The sequence below is a fragment of the Petromyzon marinus genome, chromosome 13 (assembly GCF_048934315.1).
Source record: "Petromyzon marinus isolate PM22_M1 ecotype Great Lakes invasive population chromosome 13, UKy_Petmar_22M1.pri1.0, whole genome shotgun sequence".
Classification (NCBI taxonomy): domain Eukaryota; kingdom Metazoa; phylum Chordata; class Hyperoartia; order Petromyzontiformes; family Petromyzontidae; genus Petromyzon; species Petromyzon marinus.
The window spans coordinates 583051-601641 of NC_133679.1; the positions used below are offsets into that span (position 1 = coordinate 583051).

The 18591-nt window shown below is 48.1% G+C and overlaps 1 protein-coding gene across 1 annotated transcript in view; it reads right to left on the reverse strand.

Annotated features, from left to right (window-relative positions):
- XPA (XPA, DNA damage recognition and repair factor) overlaps positions 1-15697 on the reverse strand; it is a 37459-nt gene extending 21762 nt beyond the window's left edge. The window contains exon 1 of the mRNA XM_032953799.2: positions 15338-15697. Coding sequence (XP_032809690.2) covers positions 15338-15625 — 288 coding nt within the window. The 5' untranslated portion in view covers positions 15626-15697. The remainder of the gene's footprint in view (positions 1-15337) is intronic.
- Between the last annotated feature and the right edge of the window lie 2894 nt (positions 15698-18591).

Below are 18591 nucleotides of genomic sequence, written 5' to 3' on the forward strand. Positions count from 1 at the left end.
GGGTTGACAAGGGCGGGCGCGCGTTACGTCCTGGCACGGAAAGCTGCAACACGCTCCGATTATTTGCGTTTGCAAAGGAGCGCTCGTACAATGCACGGCTTTAGCCCTGCGCTAGTTGTGAATAATTACGCATCCAGTGCGTGGAGCCCCGACGTTCACGCACTGCCAAACAAAAAACCGTCGCTCAAACGTCAACGCTTTCATTTATGGAATGCACTTTTGTGTAACCCATGCTGTTCATTCTATCGGTCCCCGAGGTACCACAATCCTCTGGCGTGGAACCGCTGCGTACAAATTAAAATTTGATCCCCGAGTAAATTAAGTGCAGGTTATTGGTGCGTGTGTTGGCTCTTGGGGCAGTGCACACGGGGGTATCTGACACAGCCTCCCCGATGCTGGGAGACTCGTCGGGCCACATATGGTTCCAGTTTCAAGTCGTAATGTAGGTGGTGGTCCTTTCGGGCAACATCGATTTGGGGAAAGCGTAATCAAGGGCCCGCTGCTTGCGTAACATAAACCGCAGTGTGTAGTCGAGTGTGAGCAGACGGATGAACAAGACTAGCAATACACAAACCCTGAAGATCGCATTCGCAAACCAGTTATTTATCAAGGAAAGCCTCAGAAGCCTCTCGTGAAGAAGGTCCCTGCTCAAAACGTTTGGCCAATTCCACAACAAATGTTTTTGCATGTGGAAGTAATTTGGCCCAACAAAAAAAATTGGAATGTCCATCATTGGCTCCAGTTCGTGATGTTTATGACAATCCCGGGTTAACCCACTCACTATTCGCCGTGTGGGCTTCATATCCTCCCTTTCCCCCCACCCCCGTGCCGATGGTCTAAGTGGTATGGCCCGCGTCCCGTGCGGGCACGACGGGGGGTGAACGTGACCTGTCTCAGGGGGACTCACTCGCGAGGGGGGGTGCTCATTCACACGTTCTCGCTTCTCGAGATTCGGCTCCGGTGTCACCAGCGCCCCGCGGGTCCCTTGCACATGACAGATTTAATGGACAATGAATGGCATTCGATTATTTTAATATTATTTAAAGTAGGCCAAAGCAGCTCCACGCTTACACAAGCAGAGGGCACCTCCTAACTGTGTTCATGGCCTCCAGCCAGTCGTGTATTCCACATTCTTATGGCAAGGGCCATAGGAATGTGGAGTGGAAGATGGCAGCCCTTGTGGGGAGCGGTAGTGGCAGCGGTTAGCGCGCTGTGTGACGAACCTGGTGGCCCGGGTTCGATTCCCGCTCGATTATCTGAACCGGTCGGGCTTCCTCTAGATCGACTCAGCCTCAAATGAGTATCTGGTGCGGTGTGTAAACATCACCACTTGGGAGACAAAAGCGACCGGGCGTGGTGCTGGCCACCCACCCCTTTGTGTGCCGTGCCAGCCTTCATAGGTGCTCGCTAACAGCACTTGCCCCAACAGTCTATTAAGGCTACACGGGGGATCTTTGTCTTTGACTGGGTGTGGTATTCATTCTAGGTTGACTCAGCCTCAAAGGAGTACCTGGCGTAATGTGTAAACATCGCCACTAGGGGGACAAAGACAGCCAGGCGTGGTGATGGCCACCAACCCTAGCTTTCACAGCAGCACTTGCCCCGACAGTCTGTTAAGACTATGAAGGGGATCTTTCTCTTTATCCATTCTATAAATTCATTCTGTTTAAATTTTAGAGTTTAAATGTTTGCATGTACAGTATATGTGTAAATACCCATTTTCCATGTATGAGATGGTCCCATCTGAAGAGATTTTCCAGGTGAATATTTTGTCATTGTCAATCAAATGAAACACGTGGCCATTCGGCGGCTTCCCGGGAGCGCAAGGGCTCGACGAGTCGCTCCTCCGTCAGCGCGCGGATTGCCCTGGGCCCTCTCGCTCTCAGGTCGCCGCTAGGAGCTGTAAGACTCAGAGTGGCGTTGCTCCAAAACAACCACCCCCAACTCTTTGTTGATAATTCAGATCGGAGGTCTGGAGCGCTCGCTGTCCCACGGACACGTGTACACAATCTTCCACGCAATCTTCTACACAATCCGCCCCCAATCAAGGGAAATAGCTCTGTCCGAACGGCACGTCTCAGGAATGCATGTCTGCTGGCGATGGGAACGGTCGGTTCCGTGACTCTCCCCAAGAGAAAAATTAAAAACACATTTATTTGGGGGCGATATTGGACATTTTGGTACAGCACAGATATTGCCAAGTGGAGCGCCAGCACAGTGGTGATTAGCGTACTGCGCTTCCAAGCCAGCGACCCGAGTTCGATATCAAGCCACGGCTGAACGTCAGCGGCAAGGGACATCCGCGCCACTCCGGGACGACGTTCCCCTCCCTCCACCAATGAATGGCGTGGAGAAGAATGGTGAAACTACACCCATGATGGACACGGCCTTCGCAGCTGATTACATTGTCATTATTACGAGGCATTTTCAAATTGCGTAGTTACAATACGTGCTATTTCAGGAATATTTTGATGTTTTTTCCTGGATTTTCTGTTTGCACATGCACAAAGTCACTTTAAGATGTTTTCTTGTTCATGTTTTTGTTTTTTTTTTGCTTGTTGCGGTTGCACCCGATTCAAGAGCCGAATGGCTCACAGGGCTATACCAAATAAATGAAAACTATGAAACTATGACGTCACGTAATGTTTTTTTTTTTACCACGCTATTCTATTGCACGCATCAAGACTGTAGTGTGATTTCGTATTAGTGCATTCCAGTCTTGATATTAAGTCGTTCGGGAACGTGGGATTTTCGCGACTGGCTCAGAGCCACCAGCGGAGATGAAGACCTCTGCATTTGTGCTTGGAGCAGAGGCAATTTGAGTTGTCAGTTACTCTCAGGATGTTTGTGCTTCAGCGCAGCCGCACGCGTTTATTTAGCTTGGAGGCCATGTAATAGAAGTGTGCTTTGTGAATTGTCAGGGCAGCGGCTTAAAACCCACTGTCGTACTGTACTTCTATGCCCCCCATGTCCGTGCTCTCCACCATCGCCAGCCTGCACTGACCAGCACGATGGAGCTTGGCTAATTAACTCCCCCGATGCGTATGCCATGGGCAGCCTACATCCAGAAGTGGATTGACAAAAGCGCTAAAACTTGCACAAACGTCAGCGAGTGAAGTATTCCGTGAATGAAAGCCATATGATAAATTAATTTTACTACAACCATGTTGACTACACTAATGAACGAATGTGATTTTTTTCCCTCCACGTACATGAAAGTTCGCACCACAAAACGTATCCTATGGATGGCATCTTGCCAGGCCATGGCAGGGTGGAGTGGTTGGCTTGTAATTGGAGACGATTGTCTGAGCAGCACGCAGAGTCACTCGAAACCAAATCAGAGTGCGAATCACCGTCCCTTCAAATACGGCACCCAGCTCTTTCGACACGCGCCCGTCACTGAAACGGGAACCGAGGTCGCCACGGCACAACTCGGAAAGGCAGGAATACAACAGCCGCCATTCGCCACTCGGTGACTGTGACGGCAGCACAGCGCCAGCGCCTGTGCCAGGCCGGGTGCACTTCGATGCCACGTGGAGTGTTGCAGGCTCGCTGGCCGGAGGGGATCACGGGACAGACCCGGGTGCCATGGGTGAACCGACTCAGACGACAATACGGCGAGCGCTGTGCCAGCCGCCAGCCGGAACGCCGTGCGCTGTCCATTCAAATATCGTACGAGCAAATGTCGTTTTAATAAACACGCAGGTTTTTATTTTCAGCGAACATCATGATGATTTACGACCGATTTTTTTTGGGGGGGTTAGACCACATAATGAGCTGGCCAGGTTTGTATACAAGGACCCTCCACCACCCTACATAGGCAAACAAATGAAAGTGGCACGTTTAGAAACGTCTAACTGGCCCCTTGTTGTTATTATTGTTGTTGTTGGACTTCCTGGATTTTATTCCGACTTCCTGGCGCTTGTCCCCCAAAGATGCTTGATGCTGTCACAGCTGACGGACTGTGACAGCAAACACACGAGGTGAACCCACGGCCCTTGCCATGTCTGGCATCATCGTTTACAAAGAAATCATCAAACTATTATTGACTGCTTGATTAAATTATTTTGCAATCAACTGCACGATCTGTTGTAAACATTAGGATCGCTTGATAACTGCACAAAAACAAGGTAACAATAAAGTCATCGAGGAATGTTACACCTCTTCGCGGCATCATGGAGGGTGGCCACGGGTGGCAGGCTGCTCTGGCCAGCGGCGCTGACGCGACGTGAGAGTTAAAGAGTTCACATCACGGTTGGAAGTCTTTTATCCTTCCACGATCAATAACATGAGTCACACTTTGTGGACGGTCAATAGCGGGGCACCACTGACGTCCACCTAGCAACGTGGAATTCCTACGACTGGCTCCGGGTTGTCAATGGTTTACGAGTGTTGCCCAACGCGTCTGTTTGAACAAGCTGCTGCTTTAAACTTGTATGATTTTCTTCTGAAGTCACTCTCAGGGTCTATTTAAAATTACATCAAGCATTCGGGGATTAAACCATTGCACGGAAGAGCACGTCTGTAGGTGATAGCGTCAAGTAACCCAAATAAGAGTAACACAGGGACTATACTGAAGCCTCGCCCGACAGCCGGGTTCACAACCGTGCCCGCCTACTGCTGCCTTCACAGGGTTCAGTCCACCCCGGCGCTTCAGAGCATGCGTTATTCCTGTTCACATCAGGGCTGGATTAAGCACACTCGAGCAACTAGAATCTGCAATGGCAAAAGAAAACAATCAGTAAGGTTTTAACAAAATAGAGTGCTCCGGTAGCCTCGTAAATGTTTGTATGTTCAATCTCCAGCGCTTCTCAAGTCAAAGTGCGTCCCTGCTAACAACACAAGATGTGTGCTCTCCTCCGTGATGCTTTGATGGGGCCCATTGCGGGTAAAGCGGTACTCTTTTTATCGACGCAGGGGAGGATAATAGTTGTTTATTAATTTTACTATTATTTATTCCGCTTGTTTATCCAGACAAGCCATACTAAGTCCAAAAAGACTCTTTTTTTCAGAGCGTCCTACTCATTTGGGATGTTTGGCCAACACGAAAGTCATCGTGCGTATTTAGCTCTGGGAGGAAATCGGAGAGCCCGCAGGGAACCCGTGCAGAACAGGCGGAGAACACACACACTCCACACAGAGAGTTGCCGAATAGGAAGACTTTAACGTCTTTAATTCAAACAAAGGACTCTGTTTTGATATTAAAGCCGTACATCACAGCGGATAGGAGGCTACAGATGCACAGGAAATTAACATGCACACGCTGCACCTGGGCTATACGCAGCTCTGCGTGGCATTTATTGAGCGCGCGGTGTTCGGTACGGATGAGCGGATCCACAATGCCGCTTACAACAGAACTGCGGGGATCGAAACGAATGTCCCGGCTTGCATCAGAGCTCAGAGCCAGCAACAAGAGGCGTTCTGCGTTTTAAAGCGAGCTTCATCAATCTCAATAACACCGAGTTGCGTGCACGTACGTACGTTGAACTTCTTTCGCACCGTGCGTAGGCAACCATGCTAATCGGGGTTGATGGTCTCAGCCCCCCTGTTACCTAGGAGCGCACAAGACCACCGAGCTGAGTTATTTGGATTGTCGTCAAATTTTGGATATGCCTTTATGTATGTACTCATCGGCAGGAAAATATTAACTTGTCTTTGATCAATTTCCCCCACACTCACTAGCAACCTATCACATGACCACCAAATAAAATAATAAGCTAAGACAATTAAACAGTCCGCCATGACATTAGTAATTTTAAAGATGCTAATACACAACAATGCGGTTTAAAAGAGAAAAGGTTATACAATGCCTTGTACGTTTAAATGTCTTTAAAAACGTAGAAAACTAAAAGCAGCACATCGCAGCGTTGTGGGTACACCCCGTGACCGCAGCAGATGTCAGAAGCCTCTCAAACACCTCCCCGGGGGTGGCCACGTGAGCTGCAGTTTACCGAAGCGCAACATTTCACAAGGGGACGACGTCACGCCAACTCGGCTGTGACGCTCAAACCAACGGCGCAGCGTTCCCCGTGCACAAAGGAACGCCGATGTGAAGGCGTGCGCATTGGATCACCCACGCTTAATGCAAATCCACCTTCACGTCGCACGCTGCCATTGCGCGACACGCAGGCACGGCTACACGCGGGCAAAGACGCACTTTCTCTGTTTGCCAAGTCGACCGTAGCGATACGGTCACAGTTGGCGAGCACGAACCTTCCAAACAGGTTCAGTGAAAGCATCCGTGATGCCCAGTGGAGCACCCTCAGCTTGTTGAGTGGGGAAGCTGCTTCGTGCATCGCAGCCCAATTGCCTCGCACTGCCCGGTCCCAACTCACACATCTGCATCTCTGCGGCAGATGTGTTGGGACAATCACAGTGGCAATCCCTGGGCCAGATTGGTATGATTTATCACAGAAATCAAGCCGCTTCTATTTGCAGCAGAGCAGGTGAGTCTCTGAACGGCTATGACAGGTGATATTGATTTTTCACCATTACGGTTATTTGATTTGCCACATCCATAAAAGTCAATTGCCTGTCAGAACTAAATACATGTCAGGTCTCAGACACCCACAAATGGTCCAATGATTGTGTAGAAGAGAGGAGACTAAATGGCCAATTTATCGCAAAAAGTACACCTTGTAAAGGCTTCTGTTGTTTCCCAAAAGCAAAGTTCTGCAGCTACCAATGAATTGGCAATGATCAAAATCCATCTTGAGATGTTACGATATGAAGTGCTCGATTCTGTACAGCTGATGTTGCTGCAAGAAATGCATCGCTGAACACCACGTGGTGGAGTAAAGTGTGGCTACTCCCACCTCTCTCCACATCTGGCCAGCATGTACAATGGGAGCGGTGGCACAGTGGTTAGCTCATTGCGCTATGAACATTGCGACCTAAGTTCAATTCCCAGCCACAGTTAACATTAGTCACACACTACTACGGAGAGAGAACAGTGAACTACAAATGGTATCCACCATCCCAAACATTAATATATCCTATTCTTAGTTTTTTCGGTAAAGTCACGTTGAAGAGAAACAACAAAATAATAAAAAATATATAAAACAATAAAAAATTCTCACGACGTTTCGACCATAACTCAAACGGTCGTCTTCAACACACCTGAAGACGACCGTTTGAGTTATGGTCGAAACGTCGTGAGAATTTTTTTATTGTTTTATATATTTTTTATTATTTTGTTGGTTCTCTTCAACGTGACTTTACCGAAAAAACTAAGTATATGAATTACTGCAGTCACGAAAGCTTTAAATCAAAAATTAATATATCCTTTTTGCTATTCTATCACCACTGACCATCTCTGATGTAAGATATTCCAGAGCAAAATAAATAAAGGTTATCTATTATGGGATCAGAGCTTCCTGATAGTTTTTTTCTCACAGGAAAGAAACGCTATAAAACTGTCCTGCACTGTGGTGCGCTCCATGCCTTATCACGTTTATCTCTAACCATCTGGACATCTCTTCCATTAGACTTCCTAACAGATGTGTACATTTGGGATGCTACAGCTATACTCAACCGTATAAGGAATTTGCCGACAGTTTCTGTTCCGAGGTGTGGGTTAGGTCTAACAACACAGCAGCACTTTACCATCCAACGGACATTAAAGGAGAATGTCTTCGATTTAAATGAACGTCTGTGTTAATATTTGAAGGCCGTGCAACGAGGATGTTTGTCAAGCACACACGACGCCTCAGCATCAATCAATATCATCCACAAGGGGTTATGAACCTATATTGAGAGTTAGGTGGTCATCACAATTACTAGTCTATGATCACAATTCTCGTAATCGAACATTATTCTAAACGGGATCCGAATCGTGGAGTCTTGGGAGGGCCCGTGGGGAATCGCTGGCCTCATGGAATTACTTAGGAAACGTGGCCGATGATTCTGCAATACGAACATTTCAAAGGCGTGTCTGGTCAAGACAACCGGACCTGCGGCGATTGCCGATGCCTCGTGTGCTGAAGAAGTGGCTTGACTCTAGGCACCATGTGCCTGGATGGCCTAGTCGAAGCCTATGCTATACAATACGTGGAACAAATGGGTGTATGACCTCGCACATACACAGGGCAGCCGGCTTCTAAGCCCAACAGGAGCTCCAAACAAGGCCCCGTGGCCATCCCGAGGCGAATCGTTGGACAACCAGAACAGAAGGGATGCAGGGGCTTACCAATGCCACTTAAAACTACCAACATTTGGAGCACTGGAGCCACCAGGACCGCCACCGGGGGGACCTCTGGTCTAATACCACTAGGCCACTGGGGTGAATACGACCAGGAATTCCTGGGCCACAGGACTTCACCTGGACCACAGGAATTATCAACAGGACCACCAGGACTAACACCAAGTCTACTGGGACTATCATATAATTGGATACTCACTCACATCTATACACACACACACTCCCTTATTTATGTTCACTATAAAGACACAGACCCCATGTATAGCCTTTACACACTGTTGGGAAAGTGCTGTTAGTGAGCACATATGAAGGGGGTGGGTGGCCAACACCACATCCAGCTGGCATCATCACCCCAGTGTTGATGTAAACACACTGCACCAGGTACTCATTTAATGCTGAGTCGACCTAGGGAAGTCCCATGACCGGTACTGTATATATATTTGCCACTGTTATTGGTCATGAGCAGGACTGGAACGTGTCGCCAGGTTTTTGGCACAGTGCACTAACAACTGCACTGCCGCTCCCCACTCGATTAAATACATTTATACACAAATACACATATATAGTACAAAGATCCCAATAGCTACCTGTTGGGGCAAGTGCCGTTAGCGAGCACTTATATACACCCACGTACACACGCACACACATGCACATATGCTCCACTCGTGCGTGTCGATTTGAACGCGTTAATCGCCACGGAATGATCACAATTCCACCAGGAGTTGTCCAGAGTGAGATCGCAGGACGGGACCACGATCCCTGTGCCCATCGCCCAGTGCCACAATCTACAAACCACGACTCGTGGTGGGGGCTGGGGTAAGGGCTTGCACGATTTCTTGGATGACAGATCCTAGGCCGCCTCGCGTTGGTGAGAAGTGATGGCAGAGATAAGGATAACATGAAACCCCATGCCATTCTTATCGGAAACGGGGTGCTCAGCTGCATTAGCAATGTCATGCACTGGACTCTTATTTGATGCGGAGTGGTGGCAGAGTAGTTAACACACTGCGCTTAGAATTCGTCGACCCAAGTCCCCGGCCTCCCCTACGTCGACTCAAGTCCCCGGCCTCCCCTACGTCGACTCAACCTTCTTGTGGTGTGTAAGGCGTCATCACTGGGGGGCCAAAGGTGGCCGGGCGTGGTGTTGGCCACCCCCTCGTGTGCCGTGCTGGCTTTCATAGGTGCAACTCGCTAACAGCACTTGCCCCAACAGTCTGTTAAAGGCTACGTAGGGGATCTTTGTCTTATTTCATGGTTCTTTCCATTTTTTCTTATGCCATATTCAATAACAAAAGTTTCAACGTGTATTGATTGTATTTTTACGGAGTGACACAAAGTCCCAACATTCCATCATGGAACCCCCATTGCCAGTATACAAATCTAAGAATAGGTTTTACCCTTTCTGGCAAAACTTATTCTTATAAGTTTACACTGGCAAAGGAGGTCTCATGATGTAGCTGGCTAGCTGCTCACCCCGAGCTCTCGATGTCCCGATAGTGGCGTTGTCTTTGTGCTGTTCGCCTGTTGGCGATGTCCTCTGGTCTAACACTTTGAGACAAGGCTCTAAAGAAAGCTGTCTCTGGTGTGGACCAATCAGTTTCAAAGACCATGCACCATATACTACCAGACCATGTTTTTTGTTCGCATGTTCACCACCACGTGTGGTTAATGCAGACTGATTCCTTGCAAAAGTTTTCTGTTTGGTGTTTTAACATCTTAACAAAGCTGTTTTATTGCCAGGAAGGGTAAAACCTACTCTTATATGGTCCTATGTTTCCTCTGAACACTTCTATGTGCACAGATGACAACTTTCTTGAACCAGACAAAATAAACGCTCTTTATCTTTGCCTTCAAAACAAACAAACAAACCCCTGTTTAAATTGCACCCAAAAGTCAAAGCATTAGTACTCTATTACTATTCTAGTGCACAATGGCAGCAGAATAATGGCAGCAGCAGCGAGATTCCAATGTCGATGTCTGCTGGCCACGACGAGAGGGCTTCACGAGAGAGTTTGTGTCGAAGAAGAGCGTCCAGCGCTCATCCCCAAGGTGCGTTACTCCGACACTCACCATTGATAATCAAGGGTGGGGATTAGCATGAGTCAGTTGTTAAGGTTCACAGCCACTTTGGTCCTATTTTAATGAAAACCAGAATATGGCAATAAAAAAAGTGCTTTGCGAGGTTATACGGCGTGTTTTAGCTGTTTTGGGGAGTGACTGCGGAGTGTTCAGACAACAAGCGGCGGGTCCCGCACTTACACAGCAGGAGCTCAAGATTTGAAAGCGCGGATATTAGGAGTTGTTGGATATTAGGAGTTGTTGGATATTAGGAGTTGTTGGATATTAGGAGTTGTTGGATATTAGGAGTTTGTTGGATATTAGGAGTTGTTGGATATTAGGAGTTGTTGGATATTAGAAGTTGTTGGATATTAGGAGTTGTTGGATATTAGGAGTTGTTGGATATTAGGAGTTGTTGGATATTAGGAGTTGTTGGATATTAGGAGTTTTTGGATATTAGGAGTTGTTGGATATTAGGAGTTGTTGGATATTAGGAGTTGTTGGATATTAGGAGTTGTTGGATATTAGGAGTTGTTGGATATTAGGAGTTGGATATTAGGAGTTGTTGGATATTAGGAGTTGTTGGATATTAGGAGTTGGATATTAGGAGTTGTTGGATATTAGGAGTTGTTGGATATTAGGAGTTTGTTGGATATTAGGAGTTGGATATTAGGAGTTGTTGGATATTAGGAGTTGTTGGATATTAGGAGTTGTTGGATACTAGGAGTTGTTGGATATTAGGAGTTGGATATTAGGAGTTGTTGGCTATACAAATTCGATCTGTCAAAGAAATTGAAGATTAAAGGAGTGGGGAACGTGAATTACCACTCTAATAATCACGGAAGCGCTGGGGAGCGTTGGGCATTGGGCAGCAGCAGCAGCAGCAGCAGCGGGAAGCACTGGGCAGCAGCAGTGAGCAGCAGCAGCAGCAGCGGGAAGCACTGGGCAGCAGCAGTGAGCAGCAGCAGCAGCAGGAATCACTGGGCAGCAGCAGTGAGCAGCAGCAGCAGGAATCACTGGGCAGCAGCAGTGAGCAGCAGCAGCAGCAGGAAGTACTGGGCAGCAGCAGTGAGCAGCAGCAGCAGGAATCACTGGGCAGCAGCAGTGAGCAGCAGCAGCAGCAGCAGAAAGCACTGGGCAGCAGCAGTGAGCAGCAGCAGCAGCAGGAAGCACCGGGCAGCAGCAGTGAGCAGCAGCAGCAGCGGGAAGCACTGGGCAGCAGCGGGAAGCACTGGGCAGCAGCAGCAGCTTTGTGTACTTTCTCAGCTTGAATTCTATTTGCTTTGCACTTGCCCGTGTTTCTGCCCCGTGACGTTGCCGGCAATATGCACCTCGTGAAACTGTGTGTGAGGGTTTGTGTTACAGCCTTGTACGCAGCTTGTGTCATGCACTAGCATGTACGTGCCAAGCAGTGCGGTGGCTAGGAGATGTTAACTCCCTCGCCTGATTTACAAGAGGTCGTGGGTTCGATCCCAACCCCGACGCCTGCTGCTGCTGGTGTATATTTGGAGTTCGCGTGTCTCTCTCTCCCAGTGGTCGCGTGGATTTTTCTCCGGGTCCTCCGGTTTTCCCCTCCACATTGCGACTCGTGCGTTTAAAATTATTCGTCTGCTCTCTATTTCTACACATTTGTGATAGCCAGCTCGCTTCTAAAACAGGGCTACACAGATCAGCGGCTCTGACCTGGTAAAACAAGTTCAGAGTGCCGCTCCACGCACTGTGCTCTTCGCGTGTCGCGATATGGCGACACTGCTCACGATATATCGCGATATATCGTGCGACGATATATCGTATTATCTAATATATCGTACGTTACGTGGACTGATATGATTATCGGCGGATCATATATATCGTACGAGATATATCGTATGATCTTACATATCGATATATCGTATGATCTTATATATCGATATATCGTATAATCTAAACACTCTCCTAATTGACCCATGTCATTGTTTAACTCAATCGCTGAAGTCGTGTGCAACTCGCAGCATTGTAAACGTTACAGATCGTAAAGTTGCAATGATTTGAACAATTCTGGCAGGCTCGTGTGTATGTTTTACACAGCTGCTGAGTTCAGGCCCAGAACGTCAATCGGCCAGAAACAAACAGCACCCTTATCAAAATAGTAAAAGATGAGAGTTGTGAAGGGTCGTGTCTTGAACTTAGCAAGGTTACCAAGGAGCTTGGGGGAGAACGGCGGTGGCGTGGAGCGGTGCGAGGGAAGAAGCAGAAAAATAACTGAGGTGAGCTGCAGTGTGGTGAGTGAGTGGGTGATTGTTGTTGCTGTGAGCTGCAGTGTGGTGAGTGAGTGGGTGAGTGTGTAGTTGTAGTTGTGAGCTGCAGTGTGGTGAGTGAGTGAGTGTGTAGTTGTGAGCTGCAGTGTGGTGAGTGGGTGAGTGTGTAGTTGTTGTTGTGAGCTGCAGTGTGGTGAGTGAATGGGTGAGTGTGTAGTTGTAGTTGTGAGCTGCAGTGTGGTGAGTGAGTGGATGAGTGTTGTTGTTGTGAGCTGTAGTGTGGTGAGTGAGTGGGTGAGTGTTGTTGTTGTTGTGAGCTGCAGTGTGGTGAGTGAGTAGATGAGTGTTGTTGTTGTTGTGAGCTGCAGTGTGGTGAGTGAGTGGGTGAGTGTTGTAGTTGTGAGCTGCAGTGTGGTGAGTGAATGTGTTATTGTGAGCTGCAGTGTGGTGAGTGAGTGGGTGAGTGAGTTGTTGTGAGCTGCAGTGTGGTGAGTGGGTGGATGAGTGTTGTTGTTGTTGTGAGCTGCAGTGTGGTGAGTGAGTGGGTGAGTGTTGTAGTTGTGAGCTGCAGTGTGGTGAGTGAATGTGTTATTGTGAGCTGCAGTGTGGTGAGTGAGTGGGTGAGTGAGTTGTTGTGAGCTGCAGTGTGGTGAGTGGGTGAGTGTTGTTGTTGTGAGCTGTATTATGGTGAGTGAGTGGGTGAGTGTGTTGTTGTGAGCTGCAGTGTGGTGAGTGAGTGGGTGAGTGTGTAGTTGTTGTTGTGAGCTGCAGTGTTGTGAGTGAGTGTGTTGTTGTGAGCTGCAGTGTGGTGAGTGAGTGGGTGAGTGTTGTTGTTGTGAGCTGCAGTGTGGTGAGTGAGTGGGTGAGTGTGTAGTTGTTGTTGTGAGCTGCAGTGTTGTGAGTGAGTGTGTTGTTGTGAGCTGCAGTGTGGTGAGTGAGTGGGTGAGTGGGTGAGTGTGTTGTTGTGAGCTGCAGTGTGGTGAGTGAAAGTGTTGTTGTGAGCTGCAGTGTGGTGAGTGAGTGGGTGAGTGTTGTTGTTGTGAGCTGCAGTGTGGTGAGTGAGTGGGTGAGTGTTGTAGTTGTGAGCTGCAGTGTGATGAGTGGGTGAGTGTGTTGTTGTGACATGCAGTGTGGTGAGTGGGTGAGTGTGTAGTTGTGAGCTGCAGTGTGGTGAGTGAATGGGTGAGTGTGTTGTTGTTGTGAGCTGCAGTGTGGTGAGTGAGTGGGTGAGTGTTGTTGTTGTGAGCTGCAGTGTGGTGAGTGAATGTGTTGTTGTTGTGAGCTGCAGTGTGGTGAGTGAGTGGGTGAGTGTTGTTGTTGTGAGCTGCAGTGTGGTGAGTGAGTGGGTGAGTGTGTAGTTGTTGTGAGCTGCAGTGTGGTGAGTGGGTGAGTGTTGTTGTTGTGAGCTGCAGTGTGGTGAGTGGGTGAGTGTTGTTGTTAGCTGCAGTATGGTGAGTGAGTGGGTGTGTTGTTGTGAGCTGCAGTGTGGCGAGTGAATGGGTGAGTGTGTAGTTGTTGTGAGCTGCAGTGTGGTGAGTGAGTGGGTGAGTGTTGTTGTTAGCTGCAGTATGGTGAGTGGGTGTGTTGTTGTGAGCTGCAGTGTGGTGAGTGGGTGAATGGGTGAGTGTGTTGTTGTTGTGAGCTGCAGTGTGGTGAGTGGGTGGGTGAGTGTTGTTGTTGTGAGCTGCAGTGTGGTGAGTGGGTGGGTGAGTGTGTAGTTGTGAGCTGCAGTGTGGTGAGTGGGTGGGTGAGTGTGTAGTTGTGAGCTGCAGTGTGGTGAGTGGGTGTGTTGTTGTGAGCTGCATGGTGGTGAGTGGGTGAGTGTGTTGTTGTGAGTTGCAGTGTGGTGAGTGGGTGGGTGAGTGTGTTGTTGTTGTGAGCTGCAGTGTGGTGAGTGATTTGATGACCTAACTTCAGTTGAGTAACTTTTAGACACGGAATATGTATTTGTAGTGGGAGTGCGGCAATGCGCAAAGCAAATAAAATAAGAATGCGAAATTAAGCTGTGCAAAAGTTCATGGGAAACTAATATTTAATAATATCTATCTAATAATATCAAATAATAAACTAATATCGCGACAGTCGTTACATTATAGTAATAGGTTTTTACCCTTTTTTATCTGGCACAAAAACTTACACTTTTATACAATGGATCATGTTTGCAATAACCACAACACAAGCAGTCAAAAATGCAAACCAAAAGAGACAACTCTGATAATGAAATTGGCACTGTCCTTGAAGTTGATTGGCCCACACCCGAGACGGCTGTTCTTAGAGCCCTTAGTCTCCACTGGTGTTGGACCACAAGACGCCAAATTCAAGGACACTGCATATTATTATCATTATTATCAGAGTTGTCTCTTATTTGTTTGCATTTTTGACTGCTTGTGTTGTGGTCATTGCAAACAAGATCCCTTGTATAAAGGTGTCAGTTTTTTGTGCCAGATAAAAAAGGGTAAAAACCTATTACTAACTATATCTTGTTACTGGTAAAGGAGGTCTCAATGTAAAAGTCGTTACATTGTGCACACAAACACTGGAGTTGTATCGATTACTGACGCGGTTTAGAAAATCGATTCCTACGCGCACATTACACGCGATTCAGAATGTATACGTTACAAATCACGCGTTATAGCGACACTTATGCCTGCGACTTCGCTAAATCCTCGCCGCCGCCGTGTATTTAACGTGGCGATGAACGTGTCTATTAAACTCGCATTGCAGCGGGCGAGGGAGATCGATTTGAACCGAATCTAGAAATCATGAATCGATACGCGCCTTGAAACTCAGGAGCGGCCGCGGTACCGCAAGGCGTCTCACCCCCCCCCACCACAGCGCGTACCTTGCTCGCTCTCTCTCTCTCTGTCTCGCTCTCTGTCTCTCCCCCGCACTCTCCCCCTCCCTCTCTCTCGCTCTCTCCGCCGAGAGAGTTCACGGCGAAGCCGGCGGGACACAGCGCGAGAGACGCCGAGAGGCTGAGGAGGAGGTCCCGGGCACAGCGGCGGCCTTCCCGGTCGACGAGACTATTATTCAAGCAGCGCCGAGTGGGGGGGGGGGTTGGGCGTGCGTGGAACGTGGACTCTACCAACTCAGCCCTCTTATAGGGTACATGATGACACGTCCACAACATCACGAAGTGTTACACGAGAAAGGAGCGGGCAGGCATAACTACCAGTTGGTCTGCGGCCGCACCTGCAGCACTGAAACAATGCTGCTGCTGCCTGCTGCAACCTGCTGCAACCTGCTGCTGTCTGCTGCTGTTACCTGCTGCTGTTACCTGCTGCTGTTACCTGCTGCTGCAACCTGCTGCTGCTGCTGCCTGCTGCTGCTGTCTGCTGCTGCTGTCTGCTACTGTTACCTGCAGCCTGTTGCTGCTGCCTGCAGCCTGTTGCTGCTACCTGCTGCTGTTACCTGCTGCTGTTACCTGCTGCTGCCTGCTGCTGCAACCTGCTGCTGTTACCTGCTGCTGCTGCTGCAACCTGCTGCTGTCTGCTGCTGCTGCCTGCTGCTGCTGTTACCTGCTGCTGTTGCCTGCTGCTGTTGCCTGCTGCTGTTGCCTGCTGCTGCTGTTACCTGCTGCTGTTGCCTGCTGCTGTTGCCTGCTGCTGCTGCCTGCTGCTGCCTGCTGTTACCTGCTGCTGTTGCCTGCTGCTGTTACCTGCTGCTGCCTGCTGTTACCTGCTGCTGTTACCTGCTGCTGCTACCTGCTGCTGCCTGCTGCTGTTGCCTTCTGCTGTTGCCTGCTGCTGCTGCCTGCTGCTGTTACCTGCTGCTGTTACCTGCTGCTGTTACCTGCTGCTGCCTGCTGTTACCTGCTGCTGTTACCTGCTGCTGCTGTTACCTCTAGCCTGCTGCCGCCTGCTGCTGCCGCCTGCTGCTGCCTGCTGCCGCCTGCTGCTGCCTGCTGCTGCCTGCTTGCCGCTGCTGATGGCTGCCTGCTGCTGTTTCTGCCTGCTGCTGCTGATGGCTGCCTGCTGCTGCTGCCTGCTACTACTGGTGTCTAGTGTACTATAGAGTGGTGTCTAGTGTACTATAGAGTGGTGTATAGTGTACTATAGAGTGGTCTCTAGTGTAATATAGAGTGGTGTCTAGTGTACTATAGAGTGGTGTCTAGTGTACTATAGAGTGGTGTCTAGTGTACTATAGAGTGGTGTCTAGTGTACTATAGAGTGGTGTCTAGTGTACTATGGAGTGGTCTCTAGTGTAATATAGAGTGGTCTCTAGTGTACTATAGAGTGGTCTCTAGTGTACTATAGAGTGGTGTCTAGTGTACTATAGAGTGGTGTCTAGTGTACTATAGAGTGGTGTCTAGTGTACTATAGAGTGGTGTCTAGTGTACTAAAGAGTGGTGTCTAGTGTACTAAAGAGTGGTGTCTAGTGTACTACAGAGTGGTGTCTAGTGTACTACAGAGTGGTGTCTAGTGTACTATAGAGCGGTATCTAGTGTACTATAGAGTGGTGTCTAGTGTACTATTGAGTGGTGTCTAGTGTACTATAGAGTGGTGTCTAGTGTACTATGGAGTGGTGTCTAGTGTACTACAGAGTGGTGTCTAGTGTACTAAAGAGTGGTGTCTAGTGTACTACAGAGTGGTGTCTAGTGTACTACAGAGTGGTGTCTAGTGTACTACAGAGTGGTGTCTAGTGTACTACAGAGTGGTGTCTAGTGTACTACAGAGTGGTGTCTAGTGTACTATAGAGTGGTGTCTAGTGTACTATAGAGTGGTGTCTAGTGTACTATAGAGTGGTGTCTAGTGTACTACAGAGTGGTGTCTAGTGTACTACAGAGTGGTGTCTAGTGTACTATAGAGTGGTGTCTAGTGTACTATAGAGTGGTGTCTAGTGTAATATAGAGTGGTGTCTAGTGTACTATAGAGTGGTGTCTAGTGTACTATAGAGTGTTCTCTAGTGTAATATAGAGTGGTGCCTAGTGTAATATAGAGTGGTGTCTAGTGTACTATAGAGTGGTGTCTAGTGTACTATCGAGTGGTGTTTAGTGTACTATAGAGTGGTGTCTAGTAGAGTGGTGTCTAGTGTACTATAGAGTGGTGTCTAGTGTACTATCGAGTGGTGTATAGTGTACTATAGAGTGGTCTCTAGTGTAATATAGAGTGGTGTCTAGTGTACTATAGAGTGGTATCTAGTGTACTATAGAGTGGTGTCTAGTGTACTACAGAGTGGTGTCTAGTGTACTACAGAGTGGTGTCTAGTGTACTATAGAGTGGTGTCTAGTGTACTATAGAGTGGTGTCTAGTGTACTACAGAGTGGTGTCTAGTGTACTACAGAGTGGTGTCTAGTGTACTATAGAGTGGTGTCTAGTGTACTATAGAGTGGTGTCTAGTGTACTATAGAGTGGTGTCTAGTGTACTATAGAGTGGTGTCTAGTGTACTACAGAGTGGTGTCTAGTGTACTATAGAGTGGTGTCTAGTGTACTATAGAGTGGTGTCTAGTGTACTATAGAGTGGTGTCTAGTGTACTACAGAGTGGTGTTTAGTGTACTATAGAGTGGTGTCTAGTGTACTATAGAGTGGTGTCTAGTGTACTACAGAGTGGTGTCTAGTGTACTACAGAGTGGTGTCTAGTGTACTATAGAGTGGTATCTAGTGTACTATAGAGTGGTGTCTAGTGTACTATAGAGTGGTGTCTAGTGTACTATAGAGTGGTGTCTAGTGTACTATAGAGTGGTGTCTAGTGTACTATGGAGTGGTGTCTAGTGTACTACAGAGTGGTGTCTAGTGTACTAAAGAGTGGTGTCTAGTGTACTACAGAGTGGTGTCTAGTGTACTACAGAGTGGTGTCTAGTGTACTACAGAGTGGTGTCTAGTGTACTAAAGAGTGGTGTCTAGTGTACTACAGAGTGGTGTCTAGTGTACTAAAGAGTGGTGTCTAGTGTACTACAGAGTGGTGTCTAGTGTACTATAGAGTGGTGTCTAGTGTACTACAGAGTGGTGTCTAGTGTACTACAGAGTGGTGTCTAGTGTACTACAGAGTGGTGTCTAGTGTACTATAGAGTGGTGTCTAGTGTACTATAGAGTGGTGTCTAGTGTACAATAGAGTGGTGTCTAGTGTACTAAAGAGTGGTGTCTAGTGTACTACA